This window comes from Chenopodium album, chromosome 8 (assembly GCF_948465745.1).
Source record: "Chenopodium album chromosome 8, dcCheAlbu1.1, whole genome shotgun sequence".
Classification (NCBI taxonomy): Eukaryota; Viridiplantae; Streptophyta; class Magnoliopsida; order Caryophyllales; family Amaranthaceae; genus Chenopodium; species Chenopodium album.
The window spans coordinates 70300803-70321915 of record NC_137841.1 but is presented as its reverse complement, the minus strand read 5'-3'; the positions used below and the strand labels follow the sequence as shown (position 1 = coordinate 70321915).

The 21113-nt window shown below is 35.2% G+C and overlaps 1 protein-coding gene across 3 annotated transcripts; it reads left to right on the top strand.

Annotated features, from left to right (window-relative positions):
• Positions 1-1268: 1268 nt before the first annotated feature.
• Positions 1269-21019, top strand: LOC145642164 (clustered mitochondria protein-like). 3 transcript variants are annotated; one of them, XM_081693260.1, is made up of 30 exons: positions 1269-1462; positions 1550-1621; positions 1938-2213; positions 2921-2982; positions 3193-3382; positions 4576-4716; positions 4852-5008; positions 5144-5337; positions 5442-5543; positions 7320-7455; positions 7592-7720; positions 8582-8978; positions 9315-9419; positions 9656-9774; positions 10496-10604; positions 10694-10822; positions 12662-12790; positions 12879-13049; positions 13259-13345; positions 15167-15301; positions 15926-16072; positions 16194-16262; positions 17823-17981; positions 18474-18530; positions 18633-18673; positions 18825-18944; positions 19067-19376; positions 19492-19599; positions 19713-19784; positions 20192-21019. In XM_081693260.1, exons 3-30 carry the CDS (start codon positions 1952-1954, stop codon positions 20621-20623), a joined length of 4269 nt encoding a protein of 1422 aa, XP_081549386.1. In that variant the 5' UTR covers positions 1269-1462; positions 1550-1621; positions 1938-1951; the 3' UTR covers positions 20624-21019. The 3 variants fall into 3 exon arrangements, with proteins under 3 accessions (XP_081549386.1, XP_081549387.1, XP_081549385.1); XM_081693261.1 differs by having other exon boundaries at positions 12659-12790; positions 15932-16072; XM_081693259.1 differs by having other exon boundaries at positions 12659-12790.
• The last annotated feature ends 94 nt before the right edge of the window (positions 21020-21113 follow it).

The following is a 21113-nucleotide window of genomic DNA, read 5'->3' as shown; positions in this document are numbered from 1 at the left end:
TGTTCATGTTTCTCTTTCGCCACCGTAGCGTCAAAGTTATACTCACTTTTAGGATCGATTTTGTTGTTTGGAGTGTTGAGGTATCCCTAATTTCTCTATGCGCAAGGTATTGAGAGGGTAATAACAACAATAATTCCCAAGTCTCTAACTTTTAACTCTTATTGAAATTTAGGGTTTCTTATATATTGCACCAACATCTTTTACAAGTACGTAAGCCAACCCTAGTATACAATTGCTATTAAGAAATCCCTCAATAGTTGTTCAAAAATACTGTGGAGTACTGGTATACTCCCTTTATTCTAGAATATTTGACATGCTTTGAATTTCTAGCTATTCATACTAATATACTATGTACTTCGTATTAAAAGCAGATGATGTTATCATACAACTAATATGTTCAATGAGTGGCTCTGCAAAATTCTCACTTATACCTTTTTTTCCTCGGGATCTCCTAAGATATTCAGAGATACTCATATACTCCCCCTTCTCATTCTCCAACAAACACTACCATGGTTACTTGGGATGCGCCACCAACAAATTTCTACAAACTCAATTTTGATGGTTTAGTACTCAACAACAGTAGGGATGCTCATCAGAGATATAGCAGTGAGACAATTTTAGGAGCTCGCGCTTCAACCTCGGCACCACCTAGGTTTTTATAACATAGGTTATGGCTCTCCATAAAGGCATTCTTAATTATAGCTCTTGAGCATGGGATAAAAAATATTATAATTGAAGGTGATAATTTTTTAGTAATTAACTCCGTTAAAGGCATCTGGTCAACACCATGGCAAATTGATCATATTGTTAAAGACATTTGTTCTCTTATTGACAATTTCGATAACCGGAGCATTCGTCATATCTTTCAAGAGACAAATCAAGTAGCGGGCTGGTTAGCAACTGCTGATCATTTAGTTAGTGATAGTATGGATCTTGTTCCTTGTGATCATTCTTCTTTATTTCCCATTCCTTCTTCCGATGTATTAGGAATTCCCCTAGTGAGGGTTTACAAATGTTTTGTTTTTTCTTACCAATTGTTTTTTTAAAAAAATGTTTAGAATATAAAGTTTCATAATATACATTTTAAAATTATTTCTTTTTTTAAAAAATTAAAAACGGAGTAAATTTAAAATGAAATTTGTGATTTAACAAGTGTGTCAAGTTTGACTATTTCAACTATTATTGAATGAAAGAAATATTCCGCACTCCGTAGCCGGTATTTTAAATAAACAAAATCCAATCTTATAGACTGACAAAGGAAAAAAAAACCCGTAGTTTTACCAAAACCCTAAACCCTATATGTTGATTTGGAAGCCTTACCTCTTAGGTATTCTGACTCTCTGAGTACACAAGCCGTCTTCTTCCATCCTCATTTCTGCACCTAAAATTGTGGAATTGAGGATCAAATTGAAGAATAGGGTTTGAGCGCATTCCAGAATTATACTCAAATCATTTTTATTAGGTATATATAATCATCGTCTATTCTTTCATTGTTAACTCTCTCGAATTCAAATTGAAAAATTTAATCTTTTATGTATACATTTTGCAGCGTCTACATTTTGTTCGTTAATCGTATTGTCTGAATTCTCCATTGAAGCGGCTTCACTAAGCGGCTTCTGAGGTAAGATTTTTTTTTTTTAATCATCGAATTTCAATTTCACCATCTAGTGTTTATCGTTGATTCAATTCGATTCGTTTCAATTTGATTACTGAATGATTAAAATGATGATAGAATTTTGCAATTCATTTTTATAAATGAGAAAAATTTAATTTGATGATTGAGTCAAATTAGGTTGTTAATGTGTTGCAGTTTTTTTTTTTTTTTGTTGTTGTTGTTGTTGTTGTTGTTGTTGTTGTTGTTGTTGTGTTTATATAACTCTTTAATTCTTGTGATTTTGATGCTTTGATCGTGTTTTCTTATCGGAAACACTGTCCAGTGTACTGGTAACTTATGGCTGGCAAGTCGAATAAAGCGAGGAACCGGAAGGCATCACATGCCCCTGCTAATTCTTCCCAGCCTCCTGTGTCGTTGGAGGCATCACATGCCCCTGATAATTCTTCCCAGCCTCCTGTGTCATTGGATGCTTCTGTAAATGCCATTGACACCGCTGTTTGTGAAGCTAATGGAATTGTTACAAGCGAGGAGTCAACTAGCACTCCATCTGCAGTTACGGAGACAGAATCCTCAAACGAGTCAAACCCACCCAAGCAAGGTAATGATGCATTAGCATGATCCACATTGTATTTTGGAGTTGACATTTAATGTTGAAATTGTTACTAGAATGGAACTGAATGCACGGGATGTATCAGTCAATGAAGGAAAAAAAAATTTAGATTCTCTTTTTCTTTTCTATTGAATATTCTCGAAATATCTAGTGGTTTGATTGACATTGATTGAAGATAATTCCCCTTTTTGTTGCGTGATTAGTATGTTACCAAAAGTGTGTTGAACTTGGTTGTCTTTAATGTGGTAAGACGTGATTGCTGATGTGACATGCCGAGAGAAGAGCATTTAGGGTTTAATATTCTCACATTAACCCCCACTTTGTTTTAATAATTTAGATGGTGTTTGCAAATTGTAAAAGAACTAATCAAAGGTTGTCTTAGGCAGGGTTGCTCCGGCTATTTGGAGGTTATTTGTTAAATACAAATTTGGGCCCCTATAAATGTTTTAAGGGCAATTATAATATTGTTATTGTATCATTTTGTTAGATGGACCTTACCTGGATTATAATTGAACAATCGAACAACAAATGGAATAAACATGAGTGCTTTTAGTAAATATTTTTTCCACTTTTGCAATACTCATATGTATCTGTTATGCAAATATATGCCCTGTTATGCTGTGATGGATTTTGGTTCTTCAGAAAATATTCTAGCTACCTTCAACTACTTTTCATCAATCATTTATGTGGTGCAGGTGAACTTCATCTTTATCCCGTTTCTGTCAAGACCCTTGGTGGTGAGAAGCTGGAGTTGCAGGTTTGTTATGCTCTCAAATTTTGGTGAACAAACACATAAGTGCTTGTGTATTTTCACATGTGGCTATATCATGTACCTGTATGCTCATCCATTTTCTAACTTTTGTTATCCCCATAAACATATTTACATATCCATTCCTGTTTGTTGAAATGTATGGTTAGTAAGAGTGTTTGATTTTATTTTATTTTTTATTTATTGATGGACTTGCAGCTCAACCCTGGTGATTCTGTGATGGACGTGAGGCAATTTCTTCTCGATGCACCTGAAACATGTTATTTTACATGTTATGATTTGTTATTGCATGCTAAAGATAGTGCAGTTCATCAACTAGAAGACTACAATGAAATTTCTGAAGTTGCTGACATCACCACCGGTGATTGTTCTTTAGAAATGGTTGCAGGTAGTTTTCTCCGTTTCTTAAAATTTGGAATATGAGGAAACTTGACAAGTAATTAATTTTATTGGGCCCGAAAAATCTCATAATCTTAGTGATATGCTTTTATTGCTTATAAATGTGCTATCTTATTCCCTATTTAAGGAATTAATGCTATTCCTACATGCTGTTTTCTTTATTTATCGTCAGTTATATTTGCGTGTGTGAATTGTAATATTTCCTGGGAAAATGGTGCATGTATCTTATCCATTTTTTTCTTCAAAATATACCTTTTCTGTTATCTTGCTGAATTCTTAAATATTTTTTCTTGGAACTCTATATATGGGTATAACCGTATAAGAGTATAAGACCATGGACTCTAAATTTTTGCCTACTATCTTCGTTGTTGGCTGGTAACTCATCACCTTCATAACCCATTTCACATTTACTTAGGATTAACGTAATTTCTAGGGGAACTGAAAATCCAAATTAAGCAATATTTTCATTCAATTTATCGGCCCAACAAAGTTTAAAGCATCAATTGGTTCTGAGTTTCTGACACATTGTAGCTGCTCACTCGGGTACTGTTACCCCTTTTTTCTGAACTACTGAGTTTCCGTCATATGGTTGGTTGAATCATTGGGTGTTTTATCTTTTGATTTGGAATTTTGTTAAAAAGGTGAAGGCGTGAAGCTACTTCGTATGATGACGGCATTTGGCGGCATTTACATCATGCAAAATTAATACTGGTGAATGATGATATGCTACAAAATTTGAGTTTGGGTTGTTTATTTTGTGAGGCGTTTGTCATTGTGACCCCATTTCAAATATTAACGTGATGTCTTCTCCCATTTTGAGCTGGTGCAATATATGTGGAATAACCTTTCCGTACTGAATGGATATTCTTTTAGATTTGTTTTGGGATATACGAATATATTAAATTAGTTTATTTTCTCGTGGTCTATCAAGGGCTTTTAGCTGCTATTTTATTAGAAATTGACTGGAAATGATCAATGTGTAATGGCTACTTTTGCTCGAGTATAGCCTTTCCTCTGATCTCCTGTATTCTTCATCTATTTGATATAGTTGATTTGGGTTAAAAATAAGGCTGTTTATGCTATAAATGTTCAGAAATTTGGTAGTAGCTTCCTATGCTTGTGCTTCATTGTAGCATTGAATTTTTTTTTGTTTCCAGATTCTTACATGCAATCTTTTTGCAGCTTACTATGATGACAGATCAGTGAGGGCCCATATTCACCGCACAAGGGAATTGCTTTCTCTCTCAAACCTTCATGCATCACTTTCAACCTCCCTTGCTCTACAGCATGAGACATCACTTAGTGCTTCTGAGGGTGCACAAGGTTTGACTTTTAAACCTATTTTTTGTTTTTTTTTGTCTTACTTTTTTGGGTCCTGTAGCAGAAAATATATAGTATATTGTAATGTATCATTAACTAGCTCCATTAATTTGAGCTAATTTTTGTGTATGCTTGCAGATTCAGTTAAAGCAGAAGTTCGAGAACTTGATAGTTTTGGATTTATGGAGGATGTTACTGGTTCTTTGAATAAATTGTTCTCTACTTGTTCCAAAGAGATCAAATGTGTTGAAAGTATAGTGTTCTCATCTTTTAACCCTCCTCCAAGTCACAGAAGGTGAAGCTTTATTTTCTTGCACTATGGGTTATTGTTGCTCTATGAACAGTTTTAAATAGAACCTCTGTAGTAGTCTACCTCTTTGACCTAATTGGCGTTGTCATTTTGTTTCCATGTTACATTTGATGATATTAGGCTCGTTGGAGATTTACTTTATTTGGACGTGACAACATTGGAAGGCGGCAAGTTTTGCATCACGGGAACGACAAGAACGTTTTATGTCAATTCAAGTGCCGGGAACACTTTAGACCCTAGACCATCCAAAGCTTCTCTGGAAGCAACTACTCTTATTGGCCTCTTGCAAAGAATTAGCTCAAAGTTTAAGAAAGGTAGAATTTGCTATCATATGTTTAGTAATCTGTTGATTCTAATGAGTGTAACTCCAAGATGGCTTTTCTCTCATTCTTAATGTGTTCTTTTGGGTGCCGTGAAGCCTTTCGCGAAGTTTTGGAGCAGAAAGCCACTGCACATCCGTTTGAAAATGTTCAATCCTTGTTGCCTCCAAATTCATGGCTTGGTTCATATCCTTTACCCGGTAATAAATTCCTCGTATTACTTGATATTGTTTCCCTCAACTCTGTTACTATATTATCATTTATTGCTGGTATGACCTTGTGCCTGGAATGTCATTCTTGTGGCTTTTTCTTTTTTTTTTTTCCTTTTTTTTTGAAGAAATCATTCTCGAGTTAATGTGATAGGAAATGCGCCTTTATTTTCTTCACTCTATGCTTTGTGGTGGTTTATGTTAATGTTGGTCTTCTTGCTGTAATTTTAATCTTTCTAAATTACCAATCGATGATTAGTACCTCTTCATTTATTTTGTGTGGTATTTGCCATAAACTGTATATGATCTCTATGTTTATTGCTATCAGCATGAATAAATTTAATATTTACTACCGCTATTTCATTTTGTTTGCAACGATGTGATATTCACCAATATTTAGGTACTTTATTTGTTAGTGGTAAATAAAGATAGAAAAATAAAGTTGCTTTTTATGAGGAGAGAGATTGAAAGAAATGACTGGTAAAAAGGAAAGTAAAAATTTGTTGCAAATAACTTGTTTTATCCATTTATGGTAAATATTGCAAATGAATTGAAACGGAGGTAGTATTTGTTTAAGGGGAAGCAACAAAAATTCATTTTCCTTGGAAAAACATCAAGATTTAATGGATAACTGCATTTTATATGTAAACATAGATTTATTAGGTATTTTTGAGATGAGAACTTGTTGAAATATAAAGGTTCAAGATTTAATGAATAACTGCATTTTATATGTAAACAAAGATTAATTTACTGAAAAATATAAATTTGAACATTTTATAAACAAAGAACATCATGGTATTGTCGGAGTTCTGAGAGTGGACCTGAAATACGAGTTTGGAGACAACATGAAGGTTAATGCTTCCATGCTTTGTAAGGCACTAAAGGGTTCTTGTGTGGAGTGTTCTAGCATAGATGATTCTAGATTACTCAAAGGGTCTTCTTGTACACAGTTAAATGTATCTAGGGATTCTATGTGTGTACATAAGTAGTGTAGTGCCTTAGAAAGCTCTACGAGGTGAGTTTGTGAAATCTTCTGAGGAGGCTTGTAACTTTCTAAATAGGCTATGTATGTAGGATGGATGCCTATGAATAGGCACCATGGTTCATTTGTACAGCTAGCCAACACAACTAAAACCTTTGTACTCTCTTCCACAGTAATCTAAGCATTCTTTGAAAACCTTTTGCATACTTCTTCTCTTATTTAGCCTTTTTGTAGCACACTTAGCATAGCAATGTGATTGGGAGCCTTGACCAGGCGACTAATGGGGTGCTAACGACTAGTATGCCACTTGCATGGGCTAGTAGGCCGTGTGTATCTACAGATGTCTAATCTAATATGTGGGTTTGGATTTGATAAAGTTGGTTTGGGTCACTTTAAGGTTGAGCCATTTAAAATCACTGTCGCTGTGAATCGAATTGTTGTTTAGGTTACTTCGGTATTGATTGAGTTTTTCTTTGATCCGGGTCATTTTTAGATAGCTCTCAGTGTTTCTATGAACCCGTATAGGAGAATTAAAAGCTTGATTAGATGGGATACATGGATGTGTTATTTATTAGCAGTCTAATCTGTTTAATTTTGTATTTTTTGATTTTTGATGGACATGTATTTTTATGTTGCTTTGTGTCTGTATGGCTTCCCAATATATGCAGATGCCCTCATGTATATTTATTGACATCTGTGAGAATTGCATCTTTCCCTTGTGTACTGAAATCTCTTTGTTACTCTTGTGCTATTGAAATAACTTTTTTCCAAATTGCTTTCTGCAGAGCACAAACGTGATGCAGCCAGGGCTGAAAATGCACTTACACTGACGTATGGAAGTGAGCTAATTGGCATGCAAAGAGATTGGAACGAAGAGTTGCAGTCATGTCGAGAATTCCCTCATTCGACTCCCCAGGAAAGGTGTGTCACCTTTTTATTGCTGCTAACTTGCTATATATGCACTGAATTTTATGTTTACTTAGATTATTTTTCATGTTAGCCTGTATAAATATTGTTCCATTTTTCAACTATTATCCATTGTGCAATTTCATTTCAGGATTCTACGTGACAGAGCTCTATATAAAGTTACTTCTGACTTTGTTGATGCGGCTACAGATGGTGCCATTGGAGTCATCAACAAATGTATACCTCCAATCAATCCGACAGATCCTGAATGCTTTCATATGTGAGTGTTATTAACAATAGATATTACTGGTTTCTACCTCTTTTTCTTGTCTTTCACAGAATACATATTGGCTCTTCATCTTCATGCAAACTTTCTTTGTTCTGTTTGGGGATGACCAACTAATTAAAGATGAGGGGTCGAGTTTTGACAGTGATGTCTGTGCTTTGCTCTGAATGCTTAAATTGTATATGTGTGCCTGTAATAATGTAACAGATGTTGTACTGATAAATTTTTTTAAATTCTGCACTTTTTTCGCACATATCTTGGTATATTGTTGCAAGGGAGTGTTGGCAATGATGTCAGCGCTTTGCTCTGAAAATTCTGATTTATTTGGATTAATTGTTTGGCCCGGCCTCTTAGTAACTTAAAAATTGTTGCATTGATAAAACTTTTGTACTGTGCATTTCTGTTGTGTCTTTCTTGCTTTTTTTGTTGTAATATTAAGTTCCAACCATATCTTGTTGCTCAATACTTGACTTAATCTATGAATTAATTCAAATGTTCTGTCCTTAGGTATGTTTGTCAATGGCCAATATGCTAGATTCCATATTGGCTTTTTTCAAAAATTCAAATATTAAAATTGTGGTTCCTACAGGTTTTAGACGATTTAAGGCTTTAAATTCAATTGTTTGGCCATTTGCCAAGCCTTTTGAACTGTTAACAGGTACTTGTTTTCCACTTCTCATTAGTCATTGCCAGCTGCACTGAATTTGACTACTTATGTTGAAAGGTGGGGGGGGGGGGGCCTTCCCTGATGTTACCGACATGACAAACTATGTTAGTTGGATGTTTATTACAATTTGCATGTGTGCTTTCCAAACTGGTTTAAGTATCATCATCTCATGTTTACTCTTCTACTAGGTATGTGCACAACAATATATTCTTCAGTTTTGCTGTTGATGCGGACCTTGAGCAGCTGCCGCGGGCCCACATACAAAATACTGATTTGAAGTCCAATATTACTGCAATTCGACAAGATCATAATGGGAAAACTTTGAATAAATCATCTGATGGTGCAGCTGATATTTGCAACGGGGTTGAAGCCAATGCGTCGAAGAGAGATGACAAGAATGGTGCTGGAAATGTTGCTACTGATGTATCTGCTGAAATTCAATTGGCTGATAGTGAGCAAGCTACATATGCATCTGCTAATAATGATTTGAAAGGCACCAAGGCGTACCAGGAAGCTGATGTACCGGGGCTGTATAATCTGGCTATGGCTATTATCGACTATAGAGGTCATAGAGTGGTTGCACAGGTGTTGTGAAATATATCCATTTTAGTTTTATCATTCTAGTCCTAAGATCTGTGCTAGGCTGCTAGCCAATATTTAGTAATATTATCCTGCTGTTATATCTCTCGATCAGTTCTAATTTGCAACTCCTGGGCTGCATTCTTGTAAACCATTTTCCCTAAGATTTCATATGAATTTGCTATTATGTCATTTTGGTTAGTGCATATCTCGTGGTTGGTTATAGTTGGTATTTTTGTATTAGAAACAGGATGTGTGACCTTATCTTGCCTTTTTAGTTTTGAATGCGTTGCATCATTTTCTTCTTTGTCCATATTCATAGTTTAACTGTTGATCTTGCAGAGTGTTTTGCCTGGCATCCTTCAAGGAGATAAGTCAGACTCTCTTTTATATGGTTCTGTAGACAACGGTAAAAAGATATGCTGGAATGAGGATTTTCATCTGAAGGTGAGGATTGAGGAAGCACATGAAGTTGACTTTCATGCTTTACATCTTTGTAGAGATCTTATTTGCGAATCCATTCATTTGGTCTATGCCCAAGACAAACAATTTTATAAAATTCTGATGTAGTGCATTTTTTTTAACCTCTCCTCTTCCTTTTCTTATAATTTTTGACCCTCAATATTTTTGAGGTCTTTTTCCGTGTCTTTGCTAATATATTAAGCCATTGTTTACATTTGTAGGTGCTTGAAGCTGCAAAATGCCTTCATTTAAAGGAGCATACAGTCCTTGACGAGTCTGGAAATTCATATAAACTAGCTGGACCTGTGGAATGCAAGGGTATCGTTGGTAGTGATGACAGGTAATGTTTGTTATTTCTACATAATCTTATTTCTGCTTATTTGTTATCTCCGTGGTTTTTACTCCTCTTGCTGCTTTTTAATACTTTTGACCTACATTATCAACTCTGCTCAAGCATTTCTGTCTGCCCTTTGACTGGTCTGTTAAAAATGCAATGTATTGTTATTGAGATCCAGTTTTTGAGCTGTCATAGGCTGTATGCCTAACTGATGAATGTTTAGATGAAATGGTGACATATAATACAACATACTTGCTTTATTGTCCTTTTGATAGGATCCCTTACTGGCAAAAGTGCCCATAGCTTGGTGTGGTGTTTTGAAGATTAGTTTTGCAATTTATTAATTTCTGAGTCCCTTTAGTTGGGTGGACGCTGGCTATCTGGCTTGTCTTTCGGTTAGATTTCCAAAAAAACGTATGTTCAAGGCTCCCTGCATGTGGCGCACACCATTCAAGGTGGCCCAGCCCAGCATTCCTGAGAGGCAAATTTGCGTGTGGGCAGCGCTGTCCCTTGTACTCTAGACTCTGTGTTCCTGAAAGGAATAGCTGCTAAGTTGATTTGTTTTCATTATTTCAATTAAAATTAACAGGCTGGAGAAGGCTGTCCTGCTTTTGCTCTTCTTCTTTTTAATTTATGTTTTTATTATTAATATTTATGCGAGGAAGTACATGATTGTATGCTTCATTTAATAATTTATTGTCTGGTTTTGCTTTTTTAACTTTAGGCATTACCTCCTGGATCTGATGAGGGTTACTCCTCGTGATGCTAATTATACTGGAGCAGGCTCTCGCTTCTGCATATTGAGGCCTGAACTTATTAGAGCATTTTGTCAAGTGAGTCTTAGCATATTTTTTCATAACAAGATTGCAGTGGTTGGTGTATTCTACAATTTTCCTAATGTTTATCTTTATCTTTTTAATAGGCAGAAGCTGCAAAGAGACCAACTTGTAAATCAAAAACCGAGGAAAATGATTGCTTAGCTTCTGAATTGTCAGATGATTCTAAGTTGGATTTGCAATCTGGTGACGTTTCTGTAGATCTGAGCAGCCAAGTATGTGCACCTTCTAACTTATTAATATGCAATGATTTGGTTGTCTGCTTCTTCCACTGTCTTTATATTCTTTACATGTGGCTCTAATTATTTTTGACATACCCAAATAAGTGAATTATTGTGCCCGTCATTAGGCAAAATCATTGTTTATCCATGTTATCACAGTGGAAGGAGAGAGAGAGATAGTAATGTAATAGTTGGTCTTTGAATTGGAAACGGATAAAAAGGAATGTGTTGCAATTAATCACAGAGGGAGCAATAAATAGTTTAAATTACTGTGTGGCACTAATTTAGGGCCTGTTCCGATTGACTGAACTCAGCTGAATTGAACTGAACTGAATCGAGCTGAACTGAACTGAACTTATTAATTAGTGATTTTTAACTACGGATTAGTGATCTTTGATTATTTATTGATTATTTATTACTATACATATGTGTATATACAAATGCACATATTATTAATATTATTATTATTATTATTATTAATTATTATTAATTATTATTAATTATTGATGATTATTATTATTATTATTTATTGATTATTATTATTATTATTATTATTATTATTATTATTATTATTGTTTTATTATTATTATTATTTATTGATGATTATTATTATTATTTATTGATGATTATTATTATTGTTGTTGTTGTTGTCGTTGTAATAAGAGCTTAAAAGAATGAAATTTGGCTTTATATCATTAGCAATATCATTAGACAGAAATTAAGAGTTGAGCTGAACTGAACTGAACTGAATTTCAACGGAAGAGAACAGGCCCTTAGTTCGCGATCTGTATTAAGTGGCTTGTAGAAGTCCAGTAGAATGACATGCTATGCTTTTGTAGTACAGTAGAACCTGATTGTATCCTACTAACCAAAAATTGACTACGAAAAAGTAGAAATAGATAATAACCTGGAGAGAAGCTTCCCATATTTCTATATGTTGATGTCTTTTTGTATCTCACACCTTTCTTTGCTTCAACCTCTTAGCCTCCCTTTCTCTCAGGAGAGCTTCACTGCTTCAGTCTACCTACTTGCACAAATTATTTTTGCCAGTAGCAGCTGTAGATATGTGGGTATTTATAGACTTTTTTTAATCCACTGGTGACAGCTGTAGACATGTACTATATTTCGGGTTCAGACGGGTCGGTTAATAATCAGGTTCGGGTCTGTAATTTGGGTCGGGTCAGCTTTTGACAGCTCTACACGGAAGAGTGGCAGGAATGTCTAATGGATAGGATTTCCTTCCCCCCCACCCCCCCCCCCCTTTTTTTTCTTTTTCACTTTTTACCCCTTCAGATTTTTTTTTCCCCTTTTTTTCTTTTGTTTCTTGAAATCCGGAGGGGTAGGAACAACTATCTGTCTATCTCAGTGTTTACTGGGACTTATTTCTTGGTCAATGCTTCTGTTAACTACCAGCTACACTTCAGCCATATATTCTTCATTTAGATAATTTAAGATACTTAAGGTTTTGTACTCCCTTCGTTCTTTTTTGTTCTACCCACTTTCCGTTTTAGGCCCTTTTCTTATTATTCTACTCACTTTTCTTTATTCTATTCATGGCATACCCCTTTTCCATCTTAACCCTTCAACCCCACAATAGTTACACCTTTTCCATCTTATCCCTCCCTATTTACATTCTCTTTCTTACTTTACTTAACACCCACTCACATTCTTTATAGCAAGTGAGTAACACATAAAAGAACGGAGGTAGTGTTTCATTAATTTGAGTGTAGCTACTTGAACAAGAGCTATTGTTATATTCTTGTTAGCTTTACACTCTATAGAATTTCCATTGCATATCATAAACCAAAACTACCTGTGCATTGTTTTTAGCAGGATATTAATAAAGAAACAAGTAATGATGCTGAAGAAGTTGTTTCTGCTGCTACTGAAATTGAAGCAAGTGAACAAATATGTTTCAATCCAAATGTATTTACGGAGTTTAAGCTGGATGGATCTCCTCAAGTGCGTGTTTTAGCTCCTTGTTTTGGACCTTTGTGTTTTTCATTTGTATGCCTAAATTAATATATAAAATTGATGAGTTTTGATTCAGGAGATAGCATCAGATGAAAATAATGTGAGGCAAGCTAGCAGTTATCTCACTGATATTGTGCTACCAAAGTTCATTCAAGATCTTTGCACACTTGAAGTGTCACCTATGGATGGTCAGACATTGACTGAAGCACTTCATGCTCATGGAATCAATGTTCGATATATTGGAAAGGTATGCTGTTTTTGTATGAATTTTTTTTTTTTTTTTGGTAATTACTATGAGTTGGGGTCAGATTGATTTGTTATAAAGGTAAGAGGTATGTTGCTTTTCTTGACCTGGTGATACATATGCCTGCTTCTCTCAATGGAGGGGTGGGTGTTAGATGTAAAACAGTGGAACAATGGAGATTTCCAGTTACTCATATCTGATCGATTTATCAGGTGGCTGAAGGGACCAGACATATGCCACATCTTTGGGATCTTTGCACTAATGAGATTGCAGTAAGGGCTGCAAAACACTTGCTCAAGGTAAATTCTGTTAAATTTGTACTACTTGTTTTGAAATAAGGGCAGACTTTGGTAGTCCAATTGGGACATTTGTATACTGTTCCGAGTATATGAAACTGCTGTGACACTAGTAGAGATTATTGCTGTCATATATAATCAAGTGGCTCTTTTCAATAGTGAAATCATTTTATCTCTTCTTAGTGCTGGTTCATTTAATATATCGAATTTCTCCTATGTTACTGTTACTTTCACACGATACTTGTCTGTATTACATGTATTCCCTTCGTTTTTTGTAAGTGGTACAACTACCATATGCGGCCATTTTTTTTAGTGTTACACTTCCATTTTTGGCAAAGAACTTTATTTTAATAATATATCTTTCTACTCTCATGTTCCCAACTGAAACCCACCACTGCCCTTTTTGTTATTATTTCTTTCCTTCTCACAATGTTAACTCCACTATATTCTACCCCACTTGCTTCTTTTTATATTAAAGTCAATTAAAATGCCTAAAACTATGTGCCTGTCAAAGTGTAACACTTCCAAAAAAAAAAAAACACACACACACACACACAAAAAACAAAGGGAGTATACTATTTTTAATGTCCTACACAAATTGTCATTTTAGTGTGATATTGAACTGAATCACTTAGTATGCTGCAAAGTTAGGTAGCGATTGCTCAATAATACTTTCATGGTTTCAAGTTATTTTCTTTTCATTTTGACCAGCATGCTTGCCAATGCACCACTTTTACATTTATTTTCAATAAATTAGTAAAAATGAATGGCAATATTTAGTGTATACATAGTGCAAAACTAAAAATCATGCAATTATTTTGAGATGAAGTATGTGGAAATATTACAATAAATGAGTGGGCTATTTGGTGTAGGGGGATCCAAAGAGGGAAAGAAAGTGGGAACCATCACAATGATTGACGTAGTGGGAAACATTCCTTTCCCCACTTTTCATTACTCTCTTCACAGCTTTATACTGGTATCACCAACAACCACTATCATTACCCCCCTTGCCAGAACAATATGGCAACACTTCATTTGAATTCACCAATTGTGCATTTCCATCGGACTCATTTTCTGCTCATTCTATTTGTTAAAGAATGTTCTAATGGAAGCCCACTTCATCATTCAACGTGTTTCATTGCATGCCATCTATTTGGATTTGAAAAATTAGAATTATAGTTTAAATAAGATTTACACATGGAACTTCAAGTTCTAAGCCTATATGCCTTACCACTAATCCATGTCATATATTATATATCACATTTCCTTTAGAAATCAAAATGTGATAAATCACAATGTAATGATAAAATTTAATAATAAAGGAAGGTTGACTGATTAATTTTATGAATAGCCATGTAATGACCCTGGTTGGTCCAAATGCTAGTTTGCTATTCAATAGATTTTCTTCCTACTTTTCATGCTGCCGCAACTTATTTTTGCCTTGCTCAGAATCTAACCCCAATTAATCTTCTGTCATAATAAAATTGGAAAATGCTATTCAATGAAATGAAGTAGAGGTTGACTGTTCATTTCGCTGCTCTCTCTCTCTCCATAGAGTTTCATTACCTTAAATGTGACGAGAGATTTGTTTGACCTTTTTAACCTACTCATTTACAACTGAAACCAGTAAAATTATTGATATGCATGTTTACTCATTTGTATGGCCTGATACAAATCAGAATATTGATCTGTATGTAAGATCTGTTTGCCCTTATTAATTTACCCATATTTAGATTTGTTTAATCTTTAGCCACAAAAATAAAACTAAGCTAAACCTGCAGTTTTTCTAGTCTGTTTAATGAAGTGTATTGTTTTGTGTCACAGGATATTGTGAGAGATACAGATGATCATGAACTTGCGCCTTCAGTAGCTCATTTTTTTAACTGTTTCTTCGGCAATTCTCAAGTTGTGTCTGAAAAAAACAGCAACAGCAATTCGCTGCGTCGATCTCAGAAAAAGGTATTGAATGAGAGAGGAGGGGGGGGGGGGGGGACTACTAATGTCTTTCACTAGATTATGCATGCAGAAAATGCTCCCACAGTCCCACTTGTGGAAGTGTTTATTAAATGGCTGTGGAAATGATATATGGTAAACAAAAGTTTCTTAAGAAATAAAAAAAGAGGGGAATTGTGATATGACAATTAATTTTTTTACAAAAAAACATTTATAATACTATATGTTACTATTCCCTTGTAAATTTAATGAACATTTAAATTGCTCACTACGAAGTAACAAGTTGTTGCATCTTTAAATCTTTCCCTCTTCTCTTCCCCGCACCTTCCCTTCCCCTTCTTCTTTCCACACCAACGTTTCCTTTCTTACATTGATGATTGGTTATAATATATGTATTTTTTTTATTTTTTGTAATTTCCAATGACTACTAATTTTTCCCTTTCTTACATTGATGATTGGTTTTTGGTACTTGTGCTACTCACCAGTCACTTCAGCAGGTGTTTTGAGCAGCCATTATATATATATATATATATATATATATATATATATATATATATATATATATATATATATATATATATATTCTTTTCTTTTTTATGTTTATGTAAATTTGAATTTTGGTTTTTAAAGGAGCAGGGAGGACATCAGAAGTCTGCGAAGGGAAAGCACAGATCAAGAACCGAGTCATTTGTAAAGAAATGCTCACCTTTATACATGGGCTTAAGTTCTGAGGGATTATGGTCTGATATCTTGGAGTTCTCGAAAATCAAATATCAGGTATGCAGGTGGAAGAATTTTGTAAAAAACTTTCATATACTTAATTGTATTGCTGTTGCCAAACTGGGGAGAGGGGAGTTTTGTGCTTTTTCCTCAACTAATTTAAGGCTGTATTTTGTAGTTTGATCTACCAGAGGATGCAAGAAATCGTGTGAAGTTAGTGTCTGTTATTCGCAATCTCTGTCATAAGGTAATTATCATTTTTTATTCAAATTAAAAGAGGGGTGGGTGTGGGAGTTGCCTGCATCATCTTTTCTTAATCTTATATAACTTCACCGAATAGTCATAATTCTGAATTTGTTAGCATTAACCTGACCTTTGTTACTCGGACTCTTTCATTTACCTCACGTGTCCGTGTCAACACGACTCGTGTCGGACACCGAAGCCGACACTTGGACACTTCATTTTTAACTAAAAACACAATTTTTTTCAAGAAAATGGGCGAGTCCGACACTTGGACACCCGTGTCTAATTGGACACTTCATCCGAGTCCAAGTAACATAGAACCTGACATTATAGATGGTGCTAAGTAAAGCTCTGTTGCTTAATAGAACTATTAAGTGTGAGAAATAGAGAAACCGAGATTATGTACCCTTTGGTTGTCATGGTTCTTGTATTAAGATGGTCTTCACAGGAAACTCACCGTATATATTTGGAGAGATTTTTGTGAGATCTGTCTTAATATGAGATCGCAGCCAAAATAATATTTGGTCCTAACCTTGAGATGTTGTTATTGTGTATTGTATAGGAACTAAGTAATTATTCAGGAACTTGTGTTCAATCCAAAAAGGAAAAAAAAAAATAGCAATAGTTATAGTAGAGTATTGCACTTTGTTATGTAATTCAAGTTAAGCATTAGTTATAATTAGAATAAGAACCCGATGGGAAAAATTGTACTTCGTATTTAGAGTGCGGTTAAGTGTTCAGTACATCCAAAGACAACTGATATATCAAGAAAATTTATCTATCTTCCCCCTATCTATCTAAACTGTGGCATGTGTAGCGAATTGGTGGCTTGAGGTGATTAGTCTGGTGCATAACATTTCTCGTCTAATTATACTTACATGTATTTGTGTAATGTTGCCCGCTTATATGTTAATCCATAAAAGGTTATAGATTTTAGAGGCTGGTCAACCTTCAGATATGCTTAAAAGATGTCAAAGTACAAATTCAGGTGCCCAATAGTAATCCCCCCCCCCCCTCCCCCCAAAGTGGTTGAAGGGGATACCGGAGACATAGTGGCTTTATGGATTAGTAATTTTCTTGTCCTTTTTTTCTCTCTCTTTTTTTTTTTGGGCTGTCAGGCTTGAATTGTACTTGTGGCTTCCATAGTGCTTTTTGCTGTATTCGTTATCTCTTAATTTGTAAGAGGTATAGGGAGATTCCGGAGATAAGATTTTTAGTGATGGACACGAAGTTTTAATTAGGTTTTCTCACTAGATATGTCTTATTATTGTAATGTATCTTGTATGGCACTAGACACATGCTATTGTGTTTTGTTGGTTTGTCTTTGTAAAATGTAGTAAAATGTATTCGACATGTTCTTCTCCTTGCTTAGTTTCTGCAAAATATTCTTGTTTCTTTACATTCTTGCTGTTTTTTTATTTCCTTTGCCCTTTGTGCCTTCCTTTTCACTTTATTGCTGTCTTTTCCCTTAAACACCTTGATAGTACTTGGTGTATGCTTGGTTGCATGAATGTGAAACTTTACTATTTCCTTCATTTATCTCAAAATTTGGTTTTGTTGACAGGTTGGAATAAGTCTTGCAGCTCGTAAATATGATCTTACTGATGCAAGACCTTTTCAAACATCAGACATCTTGAATCTCCAGCCAGTTGTGAAGCATTCAATTCCTGTATGCTCAGAAGCCAAGGATCTTGTTGAGACTGGAAAGGTCCAGCTGGCAGAAGTATGTCCAATCTCCTCCCATATTTAGCACTCTCATAGGCTAAATATTGAAGTTGTGTTATATGTTAAATTGACTGAATTTACTGTATTATTTCTTTATTTGTTTGCGCATGAGATGGTGATGCTTTGTTTTTCATTATGTGTTGAATGGCAGTTAATCGTGTTTGGGCTAGGCTGAGCTTTGTCAAAACAAATTTTGGATTTTTAATGTATAGTTTAATGCTCACTTGCTACATATTTTATCTGATATCTCTTCCTTTGTTTTTTCTGATCACGATTCACAGAGATAAGAACTGTTGTTGAGCACCATTTGTGCTTTTTTTTTTTTTTTTTCCACTTCCTTTCCAGCTTTTTGCACTTTGTTGATTTTCTCTCTCTGGCTTTGATGTCAACAATTCTTGGTATATTCATATATGGAGGCCCACCTTTAGTAGGGAGTTGCAAGAAAAAAAAAATGGTGTTTTTTTTTGACATTTTTCATTACTCTCTGCAGGGTATGCTTGGTGAGGCATATACAGCATTCTCAGAGGCATTTTCTATACTGCAGCAGGTTTGAACTTCCCTGTGATATGAATGATTTTTGTCTTAAATACTCTGTAGCTTTCTGGGTACAATGAAATTTTAGTTAAGTTATTTACCTTTTTGCTTGTAGGTGACTGGTCCAATGCATAGGGAGGTTGCAAACTGTTGCAGGTATATTAATTACTTTACTGATATGTTTTGTCCTTGATGCATTTGAAATTGTAGATATAAAAGATATGCCCTCTCCACACTACTATTTCAATTTAATGTTACTCATATCAACCGATTTTGATCTCGCTCCTTTATAATTATTACCTGCTAGGTACCTTGCAATGGTTCTTTATCATGCTGGGGACATGGCTGGAGCTATAATGCAGCAACATAAAGAACTAATTATAAATGAACGTTGCCTTGGTTTGGATCATCCTGATACTGCTCACAGGTATTTGTTCTGCCTTATAGTGCTCATTTCTGTAGCTTATTCTATTTCTAAAATGTTTCATCTGTTCTATAGGCTTGTAAATTACTTGTTTTTTTCATGCTTGTCTTGCATGGTATTTGCAGTTATGGCAACATGGCTCTTTTCTATCATGGACTTAACCAAACTGAGCTTGCTTTACGTCATATGTCGAGGGCATTACTTCTACTGAGCTTGTCCTCTGGACCTGATCATCCTGATGTTGCTGCAACTTTCATAAATGTTGCAATGATGTATCAAGATATTGGAAAGATGGACACGGCTCTTCGATACCTGCAAGAAGCTCTGAAAAAGAATGAGAGGCTTCTAGGGGAAGAGCATATTCAAACTGCTGTGTGTTATCATGCTCTTGCTATTGCATTTAATTGTATGGGTGCCTATAAACTTTCTCACCAGGTATGCATTTTGTCCAAAAGAACAACTGAATAAAGTTTGAGATTTTATTATGCACTGGAAAGTTTTCCATAGATTAGATTCTCTTAGTTCACAAAAGGGGTTTTTGGCGTGGCAGCATGAAAAGAAGACGTATGAAATACTTGTCAAGCAACTTGGGGAAGACGATTCAAGGACGCGTGACTCACAAAACTGGATGAATACATTTAAGAAGCGTGAGGATCAGGTACATGCATTTATTGTGTATTAGGTTTTTTTTTTTTTAATCTCTAGTACTTGAGCATGTGCTTGTATAATTTTTATTTTTGTTTGTTACCGCTCCTTGTTATTTTCCAACAGATGAATGCGCAGAAACAAAAGGGACAAGCTCTTGATGCAACTGCTGCTCGAAGAGCTGTTGATATTTTGAAGGTATTTTGAGTGATCTGGAATTTTTTCTGTTATTGGTGTTATTTGCAACATTCTACATCATTTCACGTTTGTACTAACGTACTGTATCTTTCAGTAATAATAACTATGTAAAACTTTTGCTTTGCCATTTATTGTGGCTTGTTTTTCTTGTCGAACATGGTTGTGGGGCAATATCCAAGATAAAAACTTGCTACCCTCCTATTGTAGTTGGGTGCTTGTTTTTTTTGTCACTATGAAGATAATTGTCATTCAGAAATGCCAGGTTTTTTTTTTTTTTGGAGGGGTCTTTAGTTTGTGTTTTGAAGTTTGAAATTTCTTTCATCTGTGTAGCCCTGATTGGTGCTGTACACTGTGAACCTACTTACTGTTATTCATGTGACTTTATGCCTTTTTCTAATTTGGTACAGGGTCTACAAGCAGCTGCTGCAGCTGGAGGATCTCGTAGCTCATCTGTTTCCATGAACAAATCCTTAAATGCAGCTATGATTGGGGAGACTGTACCTCGGGGAAGGGGAGTTGATGAAAGAGCAGCTCGTGCTGCAGCTTCAATCAGGAAGAAAGCTGATGCTAGGAGACAGCTGCCTCGTACCCATGTTACCCCAGTTCAACCTGGTAGTCAACTCCTGAATATTAGAAGTTCAGGGATGGTTCCTGAATCAAAGGAAGGTGGAGAAGTGAACAAGCAAAGAAAGGGAATTTCACCTGCAGTTGGACCTGAAGATCCTACAGAGAAGATTGTTCAAGGTGAGCAACCAAATGAGGCTCCGGTCGGTCTAGGTAAAGGCTTGGGTTCACTGGATGCTAAAAAGCAGAAGAACAAACCAAAAGGTGCAAGTTGATCATAACGTGAGTTGTTCCTGTCTGACAGTGTAGAACCTCCTGCCTTGCTAACATGGAGATGTCTGTCACTCTGCTCAGGCTTCGATTTTCCTAGATTTTTTTTTTTTACCTTGTGGTTAATTAGCCGCATCATTGCTTTGTATCGTACAAAGCTTTAGGATAATGATCTCATTATTGTTTCATATTCTTTAAATAATAGTCGCTGCTATGTTTATGGCGGTTTTTGATGTAGTGTAGTATAGGTTGGTGTTTCCTTGATAAATTTGGCTGAGTTGACATGCTATTCATCCAAACTTTTTATGATTGTACTTGAAGAGGTGCATCATATATTCATTATGTAGTTGACATTTGCTGAGCTGATAGCTGACAATAGAAGGCTTACTTTTATAGAGTTATTAGTTGTATTAATATCTCATTTGGTTTGCCAGATGCTATATTAACAATTATTAAGGGTTGAACTGAATCCTTTATCTAAAAACCATTTGACTG

What these genes read in the sequence shown, in the direction of transcription:
- LOC145642164 (XM_081693259.1), top strand. Translation starts at nt 1,952, where the DNA reads ATGGCTGGCAAGTCGAATAAAGCGAGGAACCGGAAGGCATCACATGCC. An exon ending in TGCTTCTGAGGGTGCACAAG is followed by an intron (nt 4,717 to 4,851) that starts GTTTGACTTTTA and finishes GTATGCTTGCAG; the next exon opens with ATTCAGTTAAAGCAGAAGTT. An exon ending in TGGTTCATATCCTTTACCCG is followed by an intron (nt 5,544 to 7,319) that starts GTAATAAATTCC and finishes TGCTTTCTGCAG; the next exon opens with AGCACAAACGTGATGCAGCC.